This window comes from Aspergillus melleus (assembly GCF_016097325.1).
Source record: "Aspergillus melleus strain CBS 546.65 chromosome Unknown contig7, whole genome shotgun sequence".
Lineage (NCBI taxonomy): Eukaryota > Fungi > Ascomycota > Eurotiomycetes > Eurotiales > Aspergillaceae > Aspergillus > Aspergillus melleus.
This window is the reverse complement of record NW_025763376.1, coordinates 2577856-2600097: the sequence shown is the minus strand read 5'-3', so window position 1 is coordinate 2600097 and position 22242 is coordinate 2577856. Positions and strand designations below refer to the sequence as shown.

Here is a 22242-nt window from a genome sequence, read left to right as displayed (position 1 = left end):
CAAAAAGGCCAACTACTAGCCCATCTGGTCCTCCCCCAGGTGGGAGAGGACCCCCGAGAGAACCCCGAACAAGACGGTCTCGGCGTCGGCCCTCGCGGACCGCTGTTTAGCGGCCCAGGCCTCGGCCTCCACCGTTGCCCGCTCTGCCCCCTTGTACTCGTCCAGGTGCTTCTGCAGCCGGAGGGCCAACTACACGTGGAGTTAGCAAGAATGCCGCATGAAACTCAATCGTTGGAAGCAAACTCACTCGGAGGTATTCCTCCCTCTTGCCGGGTGCTGCCGCATCCCGGGCCTTGGCGATGAGCCCTTCGATGCAGGACCCAACGTCTGCGACCTTCGTGGCCGCGTCTGCCTCATCCCGGATGACCATCGCGACGTCATGGGCCGAGCCGATCGCCCGTGACGGGGTAGAGATTCGCTGGGGCATCATGACCTGCGAGCGTCGGTGGACGCCGCGGCGCTGGGGGCTGCCCGTGGACATTGCTGCCAGGTTGGCCCGACGAATTCGTCCGTCACGGGGAGGCTCGGCCCTCGTGCGCGTCGATGTAGTAGCTTGCGAGAGTGAGCGGGTCTCCTCTTCTGTCATGGGGATGGGAGGTGAGATCTGGGCCGGGGAGATCTTTGGGTTGCGTTTAGCCCTGGCCTTGATGGTTTCGGACACGGCCTCCTTGTTGGCAGCGCCGGGTGTCTCGTTCTCCTCCCTTCGACCGCGTGCCTTGTCGTTGCTCCCCTTGGTCGACTTGAAGATGTTTCGGATGTTTCCGAATCTGCGCCCTCCGGCTTGGGTCGAGCCCGAAGCCTTGGCTGCGAGATCATCCTGGCTAACGTCTCGCTTCTGGCTCAAGTCGATGGCACTCGGTACCTTTGCATGCAGGGGGAAATCGGCCACAGCCTGCATGGATGAACTGCGATAGGCGGTGCGGGGGATCAGGGGAATCTCATTGTCGATGTCGTCAGAGAATGCTCCAAATGGCTCCCGAGTGGGCGTGACTGGGTTGCTTCGGAGGCTGCCACCAAAGTGATGCGGTCGGCAGAAGTTGCGCGTCACGGGAGTCTGCTCGGCCGATTGATTGAGTAAGGCTTGGGTTGTTGGCACAGCGCGAGGGGTATCGCCGTCATCTTCGGCCTCCTTCTGGTGACACTTGAGAGAATCGGGGTGCTCTAGGACCGGGAGAGAGCGTTGGATACCAGCGTCGTCGCTGCCTTTGACAGCTGCGCCCATAAGCACTTGTTCGGCAGAAGAAGCTATCTTAAGCTTCGGTCCCTCCGAGCGTGATGCAGGTCTGGCAAACGTGCGGGTGCGATACTCCCCGGTGAAGACGGTTGGGGGCTTCTGCAGATCACTTTCTTCTCCAGAAGATGAGGACATGGTCTCGGGCATTTCGATCTTAAGATTGGCCCGCTCTGCCGCGTTTTGAGGACGTGGGCCACGGGGTCTTTCAACGACTCTGATGCTGCCAGAGAAGCTTCCAACTGGCGCATTACCAAAGCTGCCTATCTGCTCAACACCATAGGTGCGACTGGCAAGGGGAATTGAGCTGCGACGCTCCGAGGTAGCTCGCGCTTCTTTATGTTCGCTCGATGGGGGCATCTGTGCCTTTACATTGGCAGGGCCTCGGGGGATGCGAGAAGATCGCCGGACTTTAGTGTCATTGGCCTGATGAGGTGCGTGAGGGGTGTTGGTGTCTGCTGCGTGTCAGCTCAGATCCAAGCAAGAGGGGTCAATCACGGGCCATTACCAGACTCGTTGCCAGATCGGTAGCTCAAGGATTTCAAGGTACGGGGTTCACTCTTCCCAGTCGCTGAGCTCTCTCCTTCTTTAGCAGTGGTCTGTTTCATGATAGCTAAATGATCGTCAGTATGTGGTCTTTCGTCATCTTCGAAGTCTCAAGAGAAAGAACCACAGGAAACCTTTAGGGCTTGGAGCTGCCACCAGAAGATACCGGATATTCAAAGACGAGTATTCGACAAGAGTATTCAATATCCTTGTGTAGGGAATGGGATAGTGGTAGGGGGGGGGGGAACTCACTTGGGTGAGAAGTCTCGTTGTTTCCGTCACCTGCCTTGGTGTGTTTGGCTTCAGTAGAGTCGACGAAAGGGTCGTGAGAAGCGGGCTTTGAAGAGGAAGACATTTTGAGAAAGGTATGTGCGTTAGCAGGGGTAATTGTGATCTCGGAAGATGTAGGGGATGCAGAATTAGAACGATTCTCGTCGGGTGGAGAGAGATTCTGAAGAGATTGAAGGGTTTCTTGGGTGAGAGGAAGTGAGGAAGGAGAATGTTGTGGGGAGGTGCGAGGGATTGCTGGGTAAGTGAACTCTTCGTCGCCCTCGTTCTCAGCAAATGGGTTTGCAGTCCTCTGCAAGAAGTCCAGCCACTCACGGAAGAGAAGTATAGACTCGCGCACTGTGCGGTCCTCGTCTGCCTCCTCTTCATTCACTGTGGACGACCCCTGCTGATCTGCGGGCTCTTGACCACGCTCTGGACCCTGGGCGATATCTTCAACTGCATCCGAGTATACTGATGATCTTCTACTCATGGTAGTCCCAGCAGAAAGTCGCCGTCTATCTGCTTGCAGCATGCTCTCAACCTGCCCACGTTGTAAGTCCGAGCCATTCCTATCGGTATGAATGTTTGCATCCACTTACATGAGCGATGGTCAGATGGTGCTGAGACCTAGACATTGTGAGAAGCGTCGAAGCCCTTTCGATTGCTCTCAGTTGGTAGAGTGGCTTGTACTAGATCAACCGAGCCTTTCTGTCAGCTTCCAAGTCTTCTCAACAATTAATGGAATTCAACGAACCTCAACGTGCTTTGAACTCCTCGGCTTGATTGTATTGAGACACTTGTGCATCCTCTTCAACATCGCCATGCTCGACAACTGCTTCATTACGCCTTTATACCTCTCCACCATCTTGCTCTTGGGGTCTTGAATGGCTTTAATCATCCTTTCAGAACGTGTCTCATGCTTAGGCTCAAGCTCTGGAAATCTTGACCTGGTCGGAGTGCACCCTGTGATGGTGGGCAACTTGAACTCTCCAATCTTTGGAGGTGGGTTGTACCGCACCGACCTGATGCTTCTAGCATGCTCCGACGACATGAAGCGTGGTACATTCTCCTTCTTATCTGAGCCTCCTAAGGTCCAACTTGACTTTGATCGAGGAAGCCCTGGAACGCCAGGCGTATTGAGCGGAGAACGAGGTGACTTCGAGTACTGTGGAGAACTTGTTGATACGCCTCTTCTCAGGTGGGACTCGAAGCGTTGACCCTTGAAGCCAGCCGCAGATGATGGGTTCCGCAGCTGGTGTTGCTTGGGTGTTTCAGAAGTAGCCTTTGAGGCATCCATTTGCTTCTGTTTGCCTTTGGTATCAGGCTCATCCATGTGGGCCTTCATTTTCGAAGGTGCGGTAGCTGGGCTTTCAGTAGTCGTGGCCTCTACCTTTGATGAATCGATAACTATACCGGTAGATGGTCAGGTTACAATATGACATGCGGTATGGGTGTGAGTCCCAGTTGAACAACCAATATCAGCGCAGGCTTACCAGAGATAGAACAGATATCCACAGGCGCTTGCTTATTTCCCTGGATAGGAAGAAGCGAACAGGCTACTGAAAGACGCTCTTGAGGAACTAGACATGCTGATGATCAGCTGTCTGGTCTGACAGTGTCTTCGCCAGGGCGTACTGGGATCAAAGAGGGCAGACGGGCAGGGGAAACTTACCAGAGATACGACTGTCGATCACTCGTACTGGTCACCTCAGACAAGGCAGTATCCTGGGTGAAGATATGCGACGTTGCTAGAAAAGAAGTGAGAGTCATGAAGATAGGCTCACACCACTAAAGAGAAAGACGCTCAGCTACCCAGCTCTTTGCACACTTGATGATACGGATCCCACGATGGATTAATGCAGCCGGGATAGACAAGAGCTTACTAGAGACACAGCGGGCCTTGCCTTAGTGATGCGAGGAAGCTCCCAGGCAAACGACAACGACTCAAGGACCCAGACGATAACTAATAAATTGAGACGCCCAGGAAGATGCTTAAGCAATCATGAGATGATATGTCAAGATGCAGAACTAGAGAGAGGGAAGATCTGGGAGATAACAGAAACGGAATATGTGTGCGAGAGAGAAAGAGAAACAGAAGTTTCCTGATCACGGTGACAGAAGTGCGTGAAGTAGACAAAGGTCTTCTTCACTTTGAGGGAAGTAACAGCAACCTAAGCGAGGCGATCCCCATTTAGGCAATCAGCTCAGTTGAGACCTAAAAAGCTCGCATATCCTTTCACGTCTGCTAGCGTGACTGGTGCAGCGTGCGCTCATTGGCTCGCTTTGTTAGAGATCGCTGCAGTCTGAGAATCTGATTATGTTAATGCTACCTTGTAGCAGGCAATAATTGTGCTTGTAGATATCTGGGCCCTTTCTGTTGGAGGGAACCTGCCTGTAGAGGTGGAGATACACACGAAAAGTCTTAGGATGCATGTCTTCAACGCTTCTACCACAAGTTCAGATATCAGATAAACGAGATAGATATTCTGTATGATGGAACCTATCGTAACGAGAAACTTGATGAATAAAAACATTTCATTATGCGTCGACTATCTAGATTCCATTTTCACGCCAATAGCATGTACATGTACACCATCAAGGTGACTCCATTCGTTTGCTAGGCTGCTCGATTTCGTCCACATTAGTATGGCCACGCTTCCTCTTCCCAGATCTTGATGGCCTAGACGAGCCAGCCTGAGCCAAGCCAGTATCATCATTCGTCCACTCGCTAATCTCCCACTCTATCGTGGTAGAACTATCATCACTGACTCCCATACCTCGTCTACCCTTCATCAACCGTCCCAGCCGACTCCCCTCGATCATTTCCTCAAACCAGGGGATCCCACCTACCGTGCCTTGGCGATAAGACCGGGAGATGTTCCCTTCCCCCCTCGAAGGCGGCACGACAACCGTAGACGTAGAAGCAGTAGTCTGCGGAGCCGGTGCAGCAACTACACCCTTATTATCCTCCGAAGGATCGTCGTCGTCGTCCTCATCATCATCCTCATCTTCCAAGGACGAATCCGATCCAGGGAGAAGGTCAAGGTCCTCCAGCAAGCGTTGATCCCCAGCATCCAGACTACCAATCGTCACGGACATATACTCCGCGTCTTCCCGGGGCTCTTCGCTCCAGTACGTAAGGGGGCTACCGCAGAAGCCGCAGAAGACACGCTGTGTGTGCGGTGCATGATGAGGCGAGAAGATACGACGGATGGTGGAATGCGTTTCATCCGGGAAGAACGATTCGGTATGAGACTGGTACCAGGATAGAGGGACACGAAGCCATGCTGTGAGTGGAGTTCCGTGGATTCGTCCTGCTCGCGACAAGACCATTCATTAGCTTGCGATATGGGTGGAAAACTTCAAGTGACGTACGATTATCCCGACCGCTATCAAAGTAGATCTCTGCGTGTTCGGTCACATTGTCTGGAATGTGAATCTGGTATTGGTTGCGACCGCAGAGACAAGCTCCGTGCAGAGGTTCGTTGCTGGCCATGTCTCTTTAGTCTGCGGAGCAGGAGGCTGTTGTCGATCCGGGCAGTTCGTGATGGGTGGTTGACCAGTCGGGTTGGTCAGTTAAGGGCAGAGGTCCCGCAAGCCAAAGAGAAAGGTTAAACAGGGATAAAGAGGAATTGACAGAAGCAAGTGTGTCAATGGCCGAGCGAAGAGGAAATTTCACCAGGCAAATGGTCCGAATGGGTGGGATATCGAGCATGACGTCAATATGCCAAGGTCGCAGATCCCGGTTCAGCTGGCATGACACAGCATCATAAGAAATTGTATGCATTTCTTTACCTTCACTGGTGATCTTTACATTAGCAAGATGCAATCTGCTATTCTCACAGACCTACCGTTACAATGATAAAACAAAGACAAGTAGCATTCAACCAACTCTTGCACATTCAATTGCATCCCAGGGAAGAAGCAGACAAATCTTGGCACCGTTTGATCCGCACGGGAGATGGACCGTGCGGGTGTTTGTCTATTTTGGTGCCACCCAGGAATAGAATCCTCTCCTTCTTGCAAGTCTTGGACAATTGATAAGGGACTATCATGAATCTACTCCGTACAGATTTCTCTAGGCTCTACACTCTAGACTTCACATTCTCTGATGTCCTCTTAGAAAATCGAAGATTATCACATCATAAGCAGATATCTCAATCTCCACTGTCATGGCACCCTAGCCTGATCACATCCACATAGAATCAAATTAATTGATGGCCAGGGATGTATGCCTTGAAATTTTGGACCGTCGAATTGAGTTTCTTGTGGTTGGTGATGCTTATTCGAGCCAAAATCTCAGGCGGAATATATATTCCTGCTATCCTGCCAAGAACGAGGGCCTTTGGGGGATTATGTTCAACAGCCAGGCCCCGCTGATGTGGATTCTACCAAAGCCGTATTCAACCGCCATCCTGAGCAACTGCACCAAAAGACGTATGAAACCTCGATTTCTGATCTCCCTATCGGCCTTCATCATCCCCAGCAATGTCGTCGCTTCTCACTCCCGCCATCCTCGGAGACTTGATCCCTCTGCGCAGTCGTGTGTGCATGGGCTCGATGACTAGGAATCGTTGCATCAACCATAACATGCCTACAGAAGCTGTGATCAATCACTATGCAACAAGAGCAAGGGACGGAGTTGGTCTTATCGTCGCTGAAGGAACATTCGTCTACCTGAACGGGGCAGAATGGCCGAACGCACCGGTGATGTACGACGAAAAACACGCAGACGCCTGGAAGAGGGTTACAGATGAGGTTCACCGCGAAGGAGGAACGATTTTTTCCCAGCCATGGCATCCAGGTTCGAGCAGACAGGACCGCAAACAAGGCATACACTGACGTCGACCGATAGGTCGCATCCAACATGAAAGCATGCCGATGCTCAGAGATACAGGGTATCCGGTACTGGCGCCTTCCAAAGTACGCGCCGCTGGAGGGAAGTTTAGGACACTACCAGAACTACCGGTACATTCTGCGATATTGACGGTTACTATTTTGCGAGATGTTCAAAAGGCTGACCCCGTCTTCGCTTCGGTTTTGATCCGAAAAGGGCTACACGGACAACATCACCCAAATCGAGGACCCCAAAGTAATTATTGAACAATACAAGAATGCAGTCGCTCTGGCGAAAGAGGCTGGGTTTGATGGGATCGAATTGTTGTCCCAGGGGTAAGCTCGCTGGCACTTACTCGCAAACACTTTCTGATCGCATCTGCAGGGGCTATCTCCTCCATAACTTCCTATGCTCGTGAGTATATCTTTGGAATGAATTATTTGTGCAGCTGGTAACATCTGTTGTTATGCCTGCAGTCACTCGAACTTACGCACCGATATCTACGGAGGCGCGGTCGAAAATCGATGCCGTTTCGTCCTTGAAGTGACCGACGCAATCATCGAGATCTGGGGCCCACGACGAGTCGGTATCAAGATCTGCCCTTCTGACGACTATAATGACTCCGCTGTCTCTTTTAAAGAGCTGAGCGAGACATACGATTATCTTATCAGGCAGCTCGTTAGTCGAAAACTCGGTTACATAAATCTGTCCCGGAGAGGGTGCGCAATTGGCAGAGCTCAGGATGATTACTTCAAGTCTAGTCCCAGACCGGCTGGAAAAGAGCTTCCTCCAAATTATGAGCCGTTCTACCAGTTCGGTCATTTGATCAAATATCCCGGAAGCGAGACGATGCTCATGGTCAATCACGAATATACCGTGGCCGAAGCGGACAGCCTTGCAAAGGAAGGGAAGATTGATCTGGTCACATTCGGTCGTCCTTTCATATATAACCCGGTTTGTGGCGCCCTTTCGATTTCCATCTTTCATGCTAATCTCGATTTCAATGGAAGGATTTGATTACCAGGATCAAACAGGGAATACCCTTTGCCGAAAATGATCGCGGCAAAACAGTGAACTATGGCCCATATACAAAGCCCGATGAGAACTACAACGATTGGCCTTATGCCTCGCTCTAATATTGCGATCGAATTAGCCTGTGCTACAGATCCCTCGAATCTATGAATTATGTTAATCAATGGTTCGAATTTGAAATAGAAATCACTTTGTCCTCTCTACAAGTCAAACTCCACAGCGTTTGGGGCCTAGCACATTACACTGCATTTGGATCGATGTTACTGCATGAAGATATGAGCTTTCGGTTGGATAGGAAGAACTAGACTGGTCGACAATGATTCAACTTCTGCAAGTAATTCCTCAAGACTTTAGGCCAAGAAGGTGTCAAACTAATCTTCTTTTCTAAATCTCTCAGGGTGAAGGTTCAATTAGTAAGCTTGGTGATTTCCCCGACAGCGCCGCTTCAGGGCGACCTTTGAAGTTACTTCACTCCGTACATATTTCAATACGATCATTCCTAGATTCTCATGTAAATCTTTTTTCTAGATCTTACAATTCTAGTTGTCCGTTCAATCAGAATGTCCGAGGCGGCACCTAAAAAGGGCCGAGGAAGAACGATACAACGGAAATACACTTCCAAGGCGTGCGACGAATGCCGTCGCCGACGAGCAAAGGTGAGGCTTTGCAAAACGAGTCTCAACCAATTCATATGGCATTCTTGTTTTAATTCAATAGCTGACTGCTGACACAGTGTGAGGGTCAAAAACCATCATGCTCCCGATGTCTCAGCCGAAACATTCCCTGCCACTACTCGGTCCAAAATAACCGACAGCCAGCACCAAAGTCTTATGTACTACTTCTCCGCAATAGAATTGAGGCGCTCGAGCATATCTTACGCTCACATGGTATTGATGTGGAAGCATCGCTGGCTGAGCTGATGGATCATCACGTATTTTTGCATCCCGATGATTTCAATACCGGCACAGAGGCGTCGATTAATCCCAGCCTGTCATCTGATCTAGACGATTTGTGCGGAGCGTTCCATGGGACCTTAACTTTCGATGAAGCATTGAACTTCGACGATGATGGTGAAATGCGCTACTTCGGACCCACGAGTGGTCGTTTGCCATTTCAATCATCACGAGGTATGGCTCAGGCACTTGTGGACACTCGCATGCAGTAGACCTCTAATCGCTCTGATATAGATCCTTCTATTGAAAACAATTTTCCTCTGGAATATGAAGAAGGACCTTTCTCCAATGGCCCAGGTAAACAATTGGATGACTTTTCTTTACCAATGAGTGAAGACCTAGACCCTTCAGATGAACTGAGGTCCCATTTATTCGAACTTTATTTTACCTGGGAGCAGCCCTGGTACCAAGTGGTTAACGAGAAAATATTCAGAGAAAGTTTACAGCAGAATGGTCGATTCAGCACCCCATTGCTGGTCAACTGCATCCTCGCCATTGCTTCTCGATACTCAGATCGTCTGGAAGTTCGCTCTATTATCGATAATTCTAACTCAGCCGGACAGCGTTTTCTTGAACGGGCAGAAGCCTTGCTGCCTTTCGAACTGAAATGGCCGAATATCACTACACTTCAGTCTCTAGCTATACTGGGTATGGTTTACGTCGTATGTCAGCCCTAGTCAAGGGGCTCATCCTGAAATTGACTGACTCGAATAGGCAATGGGACAAGATGCTGCGGGGTGGCTTCACCAGGGGATGGCGTGCCGTTTAGCTCTTGATATGGGCCTCAATGTCGACTCATCCGCGCTTGCTAGCAAAGTGTCAATGTCCACCGAGGAGGCTGAATTGAGACGGCAAATTTACTGGTCATTATACTGCCATGATAAACTCGCGGCTAGCTACACGGGGCGTGTTTGTACATTGCTGGTATGATTGCTGCTTGACCTTTCCGCCAGCATTCTTGGTCTAACGTACTATAGGAGCCACAAGGGGTCGTTAATTTGCCGTCTCCATCTGGGACTCAACTTGAGTCTCGCGTTGTGTCACTACAACTTGCTAATATTCGCATTTGCCGCATCCTAGAGCGGATATTGCTCTCATTGTACGTTAGTCCTGTTGAGCAAACCCGGTTGATTCTGGCTGATGTTTGAACACTAGGTGGGCACCTAAGCCACTTCTTGGAGGATCCAAAAGATCTGCGTTCTTCGATAAGTGCGTTGTAAAGCTTAGATCATGGTATTACGATCTGCCGTCCGATCTTAAGATCAGCACGGCGAACGTACTGCCTCAGGTGTATACACTTCATATGGTGTACTACACTGTATTTATTCTTCTGAGCAAGCCCTTCCTCACCCAATCCGAGTCTCCCAACAGAGCGAATGCCACTCGCGATGATCAAGAAATCACCAAAAAGGCCAAGCTGCTGTGTGATGAATCAGCACAAAAGATGCGTGCGGTGGCGCAAAAGTATCGGCAAGAGTTCGGCAGCTTTCGATTGAGCCCCATCACCGCAACGCATTGCACTCTTTCTGCGGCCTTGATATCGCTCGAAAATTACACATCTGAAATAAAGGGCACCGAGAACGAACAGCATTCACTGGCCCAGAAATACGAGATCGAGACGTGTTTGCAGACGCTCAAGGAGCTCTCAACATCGTGGTATCCCGCCAAATGCATCAACCTGCATCTGGGCAAATTATATCAGCAGACCCGAGAGAGGCATAATGATAAAACTGTTGCGATGGAGCTAGAGACACCAAATCGTTTAATCTCTCCGGATGTTAACCGATCAAGACCTGGGGATGATCCTGGGAATATTCAACCATTACCCATACCGATGTCCTTTGACATGGACTGGGATATTTTTACTGTCCCTCATATACTAGAGGATCAGACAGTCTTGCCGCAGGACATACATGGCGTCGACATCGAGGGGATCCTCGCCAGTGATTTGAGTCTCTCTTTCCCAGCGCATCTGCCAAGTGACTACAACCTTCCATGATCTCGACAGTCGTGCTGAAGACCCATGCCATAGTATCTTTCTGGCTATCGGTCTTTATAATCCACGGCTCTGGATGATATCTCCTGACAGTCGAATGAGTTCTCAAAATTGAGGTCTTGGACGCCAGGTACCACAGAGATGAAAATTACTCGATCTCTATCCAATTGAGTTTAGCTGTGTATTTTATTTGTATTTGTGGTATGTTTTGGTGGGAAGCTGTTACAATTTTCAAACGGAACCCTTGAAATGGTAATTTACCACTGCAAAATACGACGAACCATATAATGTCCAAACTTTTGTTTCCAAATTCTCAGTCCTCGAGCTTCTTTTCTCTGCGTTCCTTTCCCTCTCCTTGCAATTCTAGTTTCTCCTTCTCCTTCTACCTGTTCTTGTTCTTGTATGGCTTGCGTCTGTGATCTCCTCGCCTTCTTCTCTCCTCGTTTCCGTCCCTGCTGATCCCTCCATTCTTTTACGACCTTCCCCCTCTCTGTCACATGAAAAGCCACATTCCCCCTCCGCGCTCTACTGCTACTACATCCACCTACTCTAGTACATGGCTGGAGTAGTCGTCCTATTCCTCCTTTCTCTACCTTGACAACCTCTATACCTTCGTCACCGCGGAAGAGGAAAATTACCAGATAACAACTTAATTATCCCGCCACTCACCATGCCATCCGCCCAACCCCCTGCATCTCTCGCATCCAGCTCCTCCGAACCCTCATATTCGCCGGTCCCAGCGCCCACGAATTCCCACGATCGCGATCGCGACGACCACGACCGCTCCTCCTCTACGCCTACCGCATCCAAACATGCCGGGGCCGCGTCCTCGTCCAGCGCCGCCCAAGACAAGGACAAGCCGCGGCTGACCGAGCAAGAGAAGAAGAACAACCATATCGCGTCGGAGCAGAAGCGCCGCGCCGCCATCCGTGAGGGCTTCGACCGTCTGACCGAGCTGGTCCCGGGGCTGGAAGGCCAGGGCCGGAGCGAGAGTATCGTGCTGAAGAAGACGGTCGATTTCATCCACCTGCAGCTGCAGGAGCGGCACGAGTTGATTGCGGAGATCGAACGCAGGGGCGGCCGCATTGACGATGCTTTCCGGACGGGGTGACCATCGGACACATCTGACGACTCAATATACTTTCTTCTCGTCGCATTTCTTTCTGCCCTGGCTGTGCGGCCTTCTTCTGGCCGCCGCTGTGGCCGGGACTTTTTTGTTCGCCTTGTCGGCCGGCAAGTTTGGGGGGATTGGGACGTGCCGAGGTCCGATCGGCATAGTTATGGGGATCATTATTTATTATTACTACGATGTTGACGACATGATTTCATTGGTGGTGAATTGGTTTATATATTTGTTTTCGAAAAGGCCCTGGAGAGATATGCTTGGGGCTGCGAAAATCATCCGGTCTGTTTTGTGGCATTTTACATCCTCTACCCCGGCTGTCGGTATCCCACTTTGTCGACGCCATGCCACTATCGATAGTGCATGGCAAGTCGGAAGTGTCGGTTATGATCATACGGGGCCAATTATAACGGAGGAGGTATCTCAGCATGGCGCTGTCTAGCTTGGTGTTCGGGCGTTATTGATTAATCGAGGATTGGTGGGCATGATGGCATGATGGCATTAGGCGATTCGATTCCTATTGTCGGTGATAGTATATAATTTTCGCGATCAGCAAGGACTTTTGAACCTTGCATGGAGTGTGATCACAGGAGCATTATTCGCAATGCATGCTCTTCTGAAGCCTCCGCTATACCGAGGGACTAACTATGTATGGTACATATGTATGATATCACAGACCGATGCTACTATACTAGGTCTAAGAAGGTTTGCAAATGCAACGGTCCAAGACAAAGCGTGCCTCACAATGCGCAACACCCAATCCAGTAGAGAGTCGAGAGACAGGCCCAGGAACCGTACTACCAAGACATTGTGTACAAAGCCACACCGTCCGGGATGTTGCTGCAGAGAAACCCACCCCCCGTCTATCGTTATCGTCAATCTGCCCTGCTCCACCGCCCCTCTTCCTTTCCATGATCGAATCCGCAAAACAGGCTTGACTCATTCACATTGACATCTCAGTGCAGTCACATACCGGCTTCCGTCTACATTCTACGCCCTTCTCTTCTACACCTCCCTCCCTCCCTTTAACAGATCAACCACCTCTCCCACCACAACCCCCCCCCTTCAACCCAACAAACAAAAAATCCATCCAAAATGAGCGACATCAAAAAATCCCTCCTCTCCGAAACCGACACGAGCGAGCGCGCGCCCCTCCCCCGCCCTCCCCCCCTCAGTCTCCCAACGCTCAACTCTCTCCGCGACAAGCGCGTAATCCTGGCCTCCGCATCCCCACGCCGCCGCCAAATCATGTCCCTTCTGGGACTGCCCTCGATCGAAGTAATCCCGTCGAACGCGGCCGAAGACTTCCCGAAGACGATGGAACCATTCGAATACGTGCTCGCGACCGCGACCAAAAAAGCTCAAACGGTGTACGAGATCGAGATCCAAAACGAAGAGAAGGGGGAACCCGCGCTGCTGCTGGCCGCAGACACAGTCGTCGTGGACACAGTGACGGGGTCGATTCTGGAGAAGCCGCGCAGCGAAGCGCAACACGTCGCGATGCTCAAGGCGCTGCGCGACGCCGGGGAACATAAAGTGTACACGGCGCTGGTGGCGATGGCGCCGTTGGCCAGTGCGCGACAGCCTGGGTATGTGCTTGAGACGGCGATCGAGGAGACGACGGTGCGGTTTGGGGCGGACGTGTCGGATGAGTTGATCATGGCGTATGTGCGCACGCGGGAGGGGGTGGATAAGGCCGGGGGGTATGGGTTGCAGGGGATCGGGTCGATTTTGGTGGAGAGCGTGCAGGGGAGTTTTGATAATGTGGTTGGGTTGCCGTTGCGGACGGCGTATAAGCTGATTGAGAAGGTGGTGACGAAGGCGGATGATGAGGATCGGTTGTCGGATTCGGAGAGGGATGGGTTGGATGAGGAGAGTGAGGATGAGGAGTAGAAGGGTGTGTTTGTTTGGATATGGTTTTGGTTGGGGGGATTATGGTTGAGGTATGAGGGCATACGATATATCAGATCAAGTCACACATTTTTCTAGCTCAATACACAAAAAGAAGAGCTCTAATCGCCGGCGTAGCTGGCAGACCGAACACAGATAGAACAGCATATACAGAGGCAAGAAACGCCTGAACAGAAAAGAAATTCCGAGGGAAAGAGGAAGATAAGACAGAAACGAAAAAAAAAGAAACTGGATATCAATGGGGTTCATCTATGCCTTCCACACCCGCTTGATAGCCTCCGTGATACCGACATCATTCGTCTCGAACTCGTACAGACCGACGGCGGTGGTGAGGGTGAAGCCACGGAGCAGCCAGTTCATGAAGGAGGCGGTCTTGGGGACACGGCGGGCGGGGAAGTAGTCAATGATCGAGGCCCTGTGAAGCGTGAGCAATCCAACCATAATATCCCAAGGCGAGAACGAGGGACACATACTGGAATCCGACGTGGGAGTGGACAACGATGAAGGAGCAGAGCACGGCATCCATCACGGGGTTGAAAGTGCCGCCGATGAAGGGAGCGAGGGTGAGAGGGACCAGACCGGCGGCCACGAGTCTAGATCAGAAGTCAACAAACATGCCTCCAGAAGTCCCCCGGCTGAATTGCCCGCGTAAAGTCGACTAACCTCTCGAAGCTCCAGTGGTAGCTACCGTGCGAGGGGTGAGGCTCAGGGATGGGAGCCGGGTCGTTCGCTAGACACAATGTCAACATCACACTATTCTCCGACGCGCAGAAATATTGATGCAGGAAGTTGGAGCGATCCGCGAAGGCGCCTGCGTCGCGTTTCCAACTCCATATCAACCCGCAGGGAACCGGTGGTGGTACGTACTCGATCCGTGGATGACCTCTGTTTCCAACTCGTCAGTATATCAATTCTAACACCCACTCCATGTCCATTCGATCTCGAACAGCCACTTCTTCGTATATTATATAAATCAATCCCGGGCTACTCACGAGGCAACGGAGGCAGGATCTGCTTCTTCGCGGAGGCGTGGAAGGCCACGGCCTGCGAGACATTCTTGGTGGCCAGCGGCGAGCGGAAGGCCGAGAGGCAGGTCTGCCGCAGCAGAGGGGACTGACGCGCGATCGAAGCCATGGTGAGACAGAGGCGAAATCGAAACGGAGAGGGGAGATTTGGCAGGGAGATCAAGACTTCAGAATGCAGAGGAAGTGAGGTGGAATGAATGGAGTTCGCAACCTCGGGAGAGTCATCCTATTACGCCCGTCCTGATTGGCTCGTGACTCTCCGCCCAGCCGAGAATGGCCGACGTTCCCGGCAATACTTTCTTCTTCTTACAACCATCTCATCACTAAGGTGCTGTACGGAGTAGTGGACTCAGGATATCCATCTGTCGCATACTGAACGGATCTTCAAGGATTATACTTCGTCGCAATGTGATACTAATCATCTCCTACTTCCCGAACACTAACCTCGATGACTACCCTGCCATCCAGCCACTCTCGCCCCATCTCCTCCCGGCAAAGACTTCTACCAGGCAATCAACAAGACCCGATCACCACAATGCATACCAGCAATTGATTGAATCCAGAAATCATGGAAACCCAGCTGCTCGCTTGTCCAATTCTTCGGTCAACGCCTTGCACCGACAGATAATTCCGACCGATTCCTCAATGACGTCGTCCGTTTCGGCAGTCGTCAACAACCCTTCGGCTTCCTTGACCCGGCATCTGAATTCCTGCGGATAACTCGGGTCATCGGGGACGTGCCAAAACGACAACGGGGGCGGGAAAGAGGCAAGATACTCATCATCCTCCCCCGGTAACCCCCAGAACTCGGGGCCGGCCTTGACAAGCTGCCGACGTATAAAGCGTCCCCCGTTGAACAACGCCTGGTATAAGACCCACGCGTACGCCAGCAGCCGGTGCGGCTTTTCCTGGATCCGACTCCGGATGTCTTCTCTGATGCGGGTATTGCCAAGTTCCCTGTCGGTGAGATGGGCGATGGCAGGATCCAGCAAGCGAAGACATGCGAGATCTTCCTGGAGCCGCTTCGTGCGGTTCAGGCCGTCCATGCGAACCAGCTCGGACAGCTGCCATACCTTATCTCGATACGCGGCGGCGTTGGTGTCCTGTGAGCTTTCACTGTCCGAGGAGCCGGAAGCATCGATTTCGCGCCAGGCCTCCTCGAAACCAAGGTATATCTCAGCGTAAAACGAGAATCCAACTGCATAGGCGACCAGCGACTTTTTCTCTCCAGTGAGGCACTGCCGGATGCGCTCTGTGTTCATGTGGTTCACCTCTCCATGAGGCACCCTGGGAAACAGTCACTAAACCCTTGCTCTCTATCAAACCGATTTGCGGGATGCGGTGCTTGCAGAAGAACGAAAAGCCACCAACCTAATCGCTTCTTTAATCCGAGCTGTAATGTCAGTCATTGCGAGCAGTTCACTCCGGGGTTCTGGTCTGGTGCTCAGCGTTACAGACATTGTACAAACAGTGGGAATCGTGTGTGGATCATATAGTGTAGAGGGCATCGAGGTGCTCACCGCGTCGTGACGGTGCAAGGGGTGCAATGCAGGGTGAAGGCCACGTCAACACAACACAACACCGCTACATGGAGGGCTCGCCGAGGACCCTACGGCCAACGTAGTGCACAGAGATGAAGGAAATGAATGATTTAATTCTCCTACCTTACGTGAGGAACTAGCTGAGGTAAATACATGAGACATCCGCGGGAGGAGCGGCTCGGAACGTCATAACGCGGGCGGAAAGCGACGGTAGAACGTAACCTATACCTAACGCTCGGTTGTCGAAACATACTTTGTCATACATGGGGGATGTACCTTATACGCTGCTACCGAAAGTAGTAAGAGCTGACAGTACCGAGCTATCTAAGAAAAAAGTATTGGCAGGGTCCATTTAGGCTTAAGAAATTTAGGAATACATAGCTATTGGCCTAAACTTATCTCCTAAATTAATTCATTATTGACTTCACACGCCCTCTACTAGACTTGTGGCCTTATATTAAAGTAAATCAAAGTATGAAATCTAATGTATTGATTATGGTTCATGTCTCATGACAATATATATAAACGAACAATGGAAATGTATCGGAGAAATTAACAGAAAGAGAAAGCTTAGAACTTCAGGACGGCCTTGCCGAGGTTCTTGCCGTAGAAGATACCAATCAGGCCCTCGGGAGCGTTCTCGATACCCTCGGTCTCGTGGAGCAGGGACTTGAAGGATCCCTCCTTGATCCACTGCTGGACGTTCTTCTGGTGCTCCTTGGTGTACTTGTCACCCATGCCAGCGTCGCCGACGATGAAGCCGCGCATGGTCAGACGCTTGGTGAGCACCTTCTGGATGTTGGTGATGGGGTAAGGAGCGTGGTTGTACTGCGAGATCATGCCGCAGACGACGATGCGGCCGAAGTCGTTGATGGCGTTGAGGGCAGCCTCGAGGTGCTCGCCGCCGACGTTCTCGTAGTAGATGTCAATACCGTTGGGGGCCAGGCGCGCCAGCGCGTCAGCGGGCTTCTCGGTCTTGTAGTTGAAGCCGCCGTCGAAGCCCAGGGTGTTGATGATGTAGTCCAGCTTCTGGTCGGAGCCGACGCTACCGATGACCTTGAGGCCCTCGTGCTTGGCCAATTGGCCGACCAGCTGGCCGACGGCACCGCTGGCCGCCGAGACGAAGATGGTCTCGCCCTTCTTGGGCTTGCCGATCTCGTACAGCGACGAGTAGGCAGTCAGACCGGGCATGCCGAGGGCGCCGAGGAAGATGCGGATGTCCTCGATGCCGAGGGGGTTGTCGAGGGGACGGATGCGCACGATCTGCTGGCCGTCCAGGGCGATGTACTGCTGGATGGGCACGTATCCGTAGATCAGGTCGCCCTCCTTGTACTTGTCATTGTTCGAGCGGAGGACCTTGGCGATGGTGGCGCTCTCAATGGGCTTGTTGAGTTCGAAGGGAGCCGAGTAGGACTTAATGGAAGGGTCGCGCATACGACCACGCATGTAGGGGTCGAAGCTGGTGTAGAGCGACTGCAGCACGACACCGTTCTCGGGGGTCGGCACGTTGGCGTCATAGGAGACGGGCTGCACAGCGATGTGCTCACCGGCAACGGGGTATCCCTCAGGGATCTTGGTGAAGTACAGAGCCGAGTTCTGAGACATGGTTGGATATTATATATAGAGAGAGATGGAGACGAATATGTATTAAGAAAGATCTAGTGAGGGTATACAATGCGAAAAAGACGGACGACAGGGATATGCCCGGGTTACATATATAGTCGCTCGAGACGGGGACATGGCGGCAGAACTGATCAACGGTGGATTTGTAATAATGATGGAATACGTCTGCATGATTCTACTCAACGTTCTGAAGCGGGTCTGCAACCGAAAAGTCTCTGAGGAGGGGAGATACAGTTCTGGAAGGGGAGCGAATGGCCGTCGAAACACCAGAATGCCTAGGTAACTGCCGGAAACAGAACCAAGAATTGGAGCACGCAGGGCGGGTCACTCTCGATCCATAGCAGTCTTAGCAGACTCATTGGTGCTCGGGTGGACCGGTGCGAGACGGATTATTCAGAAGACTTGAAGAATCTCGGGAGAAAGCCACGGTTGGGGCAAAGTCACCGGGTGCTCCATTCTGAACTCTCGGAGATGTTGCTGAATCTGAATCGCACCGGAGGCGAGACCAGCCAGACGGAGCGAATTGCAGGAATTAATTCCCTACTCTGAGGGATAAAAATTGGAATAACTCGAATGCTGAATCGGGTAGTTCGAATAATCATTAATCGGCAGTGAAGATGGGAGGCAGTTGCTCCGTTCTCCGCTTGAATTGTGATGGCGTTGAGTGATGAACCCAAAGGTGGACAAGACGATGAAGTCACCACTTTTTTTCTTCTTTCTTTTCGTCTCGAAGAGCCCGCATCCCGTGACTTTGCTGTTTCGGGCCAGGGGTTTTTTTTTTTTCTCTTTGCATAAATTGCACCTTCCTTTTTTGGGAACGGCATAGCTGAGGTCAGCAATGTGTACAAACATATGCCTTATTGGTGTCTGACGGATGCCTCAGGAACACCATGTTAGTCACCTCTATTGCCTGAGGCCCAGTTTTCGCGTTCCTTCGAGAAAACACGGCGAACGCGGAGTAAGTAGAGAGCAACGCGACTCATATAGAACTATACAACTCATAGACATAATACAACTCAGTCCATCAGCGGATCAAAGTCAGCACCTTATCTTCACGTCTCCCCTGGCCATCGCCCCCAAAATCCTTCTCCCCTGAACTGCCAAATTTTCTTCGTCCGGACTATCTTTCCGCCGGCGTTCCTTATCACCTCCGAAGTGTTTTTTCCACCGTCTCCACATCTTCTCTTGTCTGTCATTTGGATTTTTTGTTCATTGTCGGGGATTTGACGTCGGCTTTGATTCTTTTTGTATCTTTATTCTTTGTGTTTGTATCTTGTTCTCGGATTCATTCTTTACCTGTGTCTTCCCTTTCCCTCCCTTTTCTCTCCCATCATGCTTAGCGCCCTACGTCGCTTCGGCGTCAGCCATGCGCTGCGAGCCTCGACGCCTCGCGCTGTATCGTCCGGATTGACTCCCCGAGCTTTGCAATGGCATCCTTCCTCCTCCGCTTCGCTCCAATTTGCGCCGAAGTCCTTATACCATGTTTCTGCTCCCCGTTTCTCTGCAGCTCAGGCGCAGGAACTGAGTGTCGAGGAGAGCGAGGAGGTGGCCAAGTTTTCACAGTTGGCCGACAAGAACCTAGTTGATCGCAAAATCATCCGGACCATCACCGAGAGGATGAACATCACCGACATGACCGATGTCCAAAAGATGACCATCGCAGACACGCTGAAAGGCGGCGACGTGTGAGTTCGCCTTCCAAACGTGTGGGAGCTGAAAATTTCCTTTGCTGATAACCATGCGCACCACAGGTTGGCCCAGGCTAAGACTGGTACCGGAAAGACGCTCGCATTTCTTCTCCCGGTGTTGCAGAGCATACTCAATGATCGCACCCTAGACCTTAGTCGACGCTCCTCCCATTCCTCCACCGACATTCGCTCTATTATCATCTCCCCGACCCGTGAATTGGCGGAACAGATTGCCACTGAGGCGAAACGGATCTCCGCGGGTACTGGTATCCAGGTGCAGACGGCCGTCGGAGGAACGCAGAAACGGATGCACTTGGACTTGATGCGGAGACACGGATGTCATCTGTTGGTTGGCACCCCCGGCCGCCTCCTCGATCTTTTGTCGGATCCTTACAGCCGCGTCCGGGCTCCCCAGTTGTCCTCGTTCGTCTTGGATGAAGCGGATCGTCTGCTCGATGAAGGGTTTTCCGAGGACATTTTCGAGATCCAGTCTCACCTTCCTGCCCCCGAAGAGGTTGACCGACAAACGCTTCTGTTTTCGGCTACCATGCCCTCTGGAGTGATGAAGATGGTTAACCGGATCATGAAGCCCGACTACAAGTTCATCCGGACTATCAAGGAGGATGAAGTTCCCACTCATCTCCGTGTGCCCCAGAAGTTGGTTACCCTGAATGGATTTGAAAATGCCTATCCTGCCATTTTGGAACTGGCCAAGAACTACTTGGCCTCATCAAACGAGCGCCCATTCAAGGCCATCGTCTACTTCAACTCAACCAAGGAGGTCAACCTGGCCTACGAGGTGTTCAACAACATGGTCAACGAACCCGGGGCTGTTCGCAGCGGACACCCCCTCGGCAAAGTACGCAGATACGAGCTGCACTCCCGCCTCACCCAAGCTCGGAGATCTCTCTACGCTGACAAATTCCGTGCCGATAAATCTGCCATCCTCTTCTCGTCCGATGTCACGGCCCGTGGCATGGACTTCCCGGATGTCACGCATGTCATCCAAGTCGGAATCGCTCGCGACCGGGAATCCTACATCCATCGTTTGGGCCGCACCGGGCGTGCCAACAAAACCGGCGAAGGGTGGACTTTCATTCACCAGAATGAGCAAAGGTCTTTGAACCAAAGGCTACACAGCCTGCCGATTGAAAAGGTTGACTCGCTGGCTACAGCCTCCGTTGACATCACCGACGAGGCGGCAGGCGCTCCTGCTGAGGCCGAAGAGACCTTGGAGCAAGTCGCAGACGCCTTGGAACAAGTTCCCGAAGACTTGAGAGTTGAGAGCTGGAAGGCCATGTTCGGCACCTTGGTCGGCACTTTTGATGACCATCGGGTTATGATCCAGAGCATGAAGGATCTGGCTTTGCATGGGTACAAACTCCCTCAGGTGCCGCCTATGCCTAGACAACTTGGCAACTCGAGACGCAGCAGGGGTTCATCTATGTCCGGCGGACAACGCTCCCGGGACCGATTCTCAGGAAGGCAGGGTGATGGTCCGTACAGTCGTGGACCCCGTTTTGAAAGAAATGGCCAGAGGCACCGTCGCGAACCCCGTCGCGACAAGCCCTTCTATGATTTCTAATCCCGCACGTGTCTTGTCTGAGCTTCAAGTCCGAGTGGGAATAAGAACGAACCCCAATGACGGCAACACACGAAAAAAGCGACTTCCCAAGAAATGGGAAGAACAAAACACAAAGAGAACAACCAGACCAAAACTATGATAATTCTCAATTTTGCATTGGGCGGCGTTTCTACTCATCATCTCTTGCTGACAAATGGATTTGATTTCAACGGACATCTCTCTCCTCTGGGTTCGACATTTTCTTTCTTATCCCATGTATTCTTGACACGTTTAATCTTTTCACCTACCTACCTACCTGATCCTGTGTTTTCAATGTCCTACAGGCGGCGACATCTCCCCCCCTCCTTGTCTGACTTGACACTGCGGCTTCGTTCTTATTTCAAACATTTGTCCTCTCCCTTCATCCACCATGTCCATGGAAAAGAAAAGATACACTTATTTGTCTTACGCTGGGCGTCACTGGGACCGGAACTTTTTCTCTTTCTCGTTGTCTTTATGTATGCGGATATGTACTGTACTTGTTTTCCTGTTGCTGTTGCTGTTTGGGGCCGAAGACAGACAGACCAGACCGATGTATGTATTTCTATATGTGTATATGTATATGCCCTCCTCACTACTTTACCTATTTAGATGTGTGTATTTTGATTTTTAGATTGTTCTCTTGTCTGTCTTGGGAGTATCTAGACTAGAGTACTACATAATGTATTGATTGTAGGTGTCCAGATCAGCGAAATCGTGGACTCGGTTAGCCTAGAGTCAATCAATGGAATGGGTTTTCTATCTCTAGAATTGTTTATCAACCTTTCTCCTACCTACCTACCTACTCAACAAGATACTAAATAGACAAAGAAACAAGATAGGAATCATTGCATCGCTAATCT

At 51.4% G+C, this 22242-nt stretch overlaps 10 protein-coding genes across 10 annotated transcripts; 5 read left to right on the top strand and 5 right to left on the bottom strand.

Moving 5' to 3' along the window:
• Positions 1-15: 15 nt before the first annotated feature.
• On the bottom strand, positions 16-3392 carry LDX57_011846 (uncharacterized protein; the record flags this gene model as incomplete). The annotated part of the gene is made up of 6 exons (XM_046093587.1): positions 16-189; positions 248-1686; positions 1740-1844; positions 2030-2588; positions 2647-2736; positions 2802-3392. The coding sequence occupies 6 exons, from the start codon at positions 3390-3392 to the stop codon at positions 16-18; spliced, it is 2958 nt and encodes a 985-aa protein (XP_045949565.1).
• Positions 3393-4566: 1174 nt separating this feature from the next.
• On the bottom strand, positions 4567-5765 carry LDX57_011845 (uncharacterized protein). The gene is made up of 2 exons (XM_046093586.1): positions 5423-5765; positions 4567-5361 (listed from the first exon to the last, which is right to left on the bottom strand). Exons 1-2 carry the CDS (start codon positions 5541-5543, stop codon positions 4643-4645), a joined length of 840 nt encoding a protein of 279 aa, XP_045949564.1. The 5' UTR covers positions 5544-5765; the 3' UTR covers positions 4567-4642.
• A 770-nt stretch (positions 5766-6535) lies between these two features.
• Positions 6536-8020, top strand: LDX57_011844 (uncharacterized protein; the record flags this gene model as incomplete). The annotated part of the gene is made up of 6 exons (XM_046093585.1): positions 6536-6851; positions 6903-7015; positions 7101-7219; positions 7269-7298; positions 7361-7838; positions 7895-8020. The coding sequence occupies 6 exons, from the start codon at positions 6536-6538 to the stop codon at positions 8018-8020; spliced, it is 1182 nt and encodes a 393-aa protein (XP_045949563.1).
• Positions 8021-8476: 456 nt separating this feature from the next.
• LDX57_011843 (Zn(II)2Cys6 transcription factor) lies at positions 8477-10868 on the top strand (the record flags this gene model as incomplete). Its single annotated transcript, XM_046093584.1, has 6 exons — positions 8477-8572; positions 8650-9043; positions 9104-9531; positions 9584-9793; positions 9847-9968; positions 10025-10868. The coding sequence occupies 6 exons, from the start codon at positions 8477-8479 to the stop codon at positions 10866-10868; spliced, it is 2094 nt and encodes a 697-aa protein (XP_045949562.1).
• Positions 10869-11535: 667 nt separating this feature from the next.
• INO4 (Transcription factor) lies at positions 11536-11976 on the top strand (the record flags this gene model as incomplete). Its single annotated transcript, XM_046093583.1, has 1 exon — positions 11536-11976. One exon carries the CDS (start codon positions 11536-11538, stop codon positions 11974-11976), a length of 441 nt encoding a protein of 146 aa, XP_045949561.1.
• Positions 11977-13083: 1107 nt separating this feature from the next.
• Positions 13084-13881, top strand: LDX57_011841 (nucleotide diphosphatase; the record flags this gene model as incomplete). The annotated part of the gene is made up of 1 exon (XM_046093582.1): positions 13084-13881. One exon carries the CDS (start codon positions 13084-13086, stop codon positions 13879-13881), a length of 798 nt encoding a protein of 265 aa, XP_045949560.1.
• Positions 13882-14148: 267 nt separating this feature from the next.
• On the bottom strand, positions 14149-15033 carry SDH4 (CybS family protein; the record flags this gene model as incomplete). Its single annotated transcript, XM_046093581.1, has 5 exons — positions 14149-14314; positions 14373-14492; positions 14563-14629; positions 14767-14784; positions 14892-15033. The coding sequence occupies 5 exons, from the start codon at positions 15031-15033 to the stop codon at positions 14149-14151; spliced, it is 513 nt and encodes a 170-aa protein (XP_045949559.1).
• A 457-nt stretch (positions 15034-15490) lies between these two features.
• On the bottom strand, positions 15491-16186 carry LDX57_011839 (biliverdin-producing heme oxygenase; the record flags this gene model as incomplete). Its single annotated transcript, XM_046093580.1, has 1 exon — positions 15491-16186. The coding sequence occupies one exon, from the start codon at positions 16184-16186 to the stop codon at positions 15491-15493; it is 696 nt and encodes a 231-aa protein (XP_045949558.1).
• An 849-nt stretch (positions 16187-17035) lies between these two features.
• Positions 17036-18070, bottom strand: LDX57_011838 (MDR family NADP-dependent oxidoreductase; the record flags this gene model as incomplete). Its single annotated transcript, XM_046093579.1, has 1 exon — positions 17036-18070. The coding sequence occupies one exon, from the start codon at positions 18068-18070 to the stop codon at positions 17036-17038; it is 1035 nt and encodes a 344-aa protein (XP_045949557.1).
• Positions 18071-19420: 1350 nt separating this feature from the next.
• LDX57_011837 (DEAD/DEAH box helicase) lies at positions 19421-21361 on the top strand (the record flags this gene model as incomplete). The annotated part of the gene is made up of 2 exons (XM_046093578.1): positions 19421-19773; positions 19840-21361. 2 exons carry the CDS (start codon positions 19421-19423, stop codon positions 21359-21361), a joined length of 1875 nt encoding a protein of 624 aa, XP_045949556.1.
• Between the last annotated feature and the right edge of the window lie 881 nt (positions 21362-22242).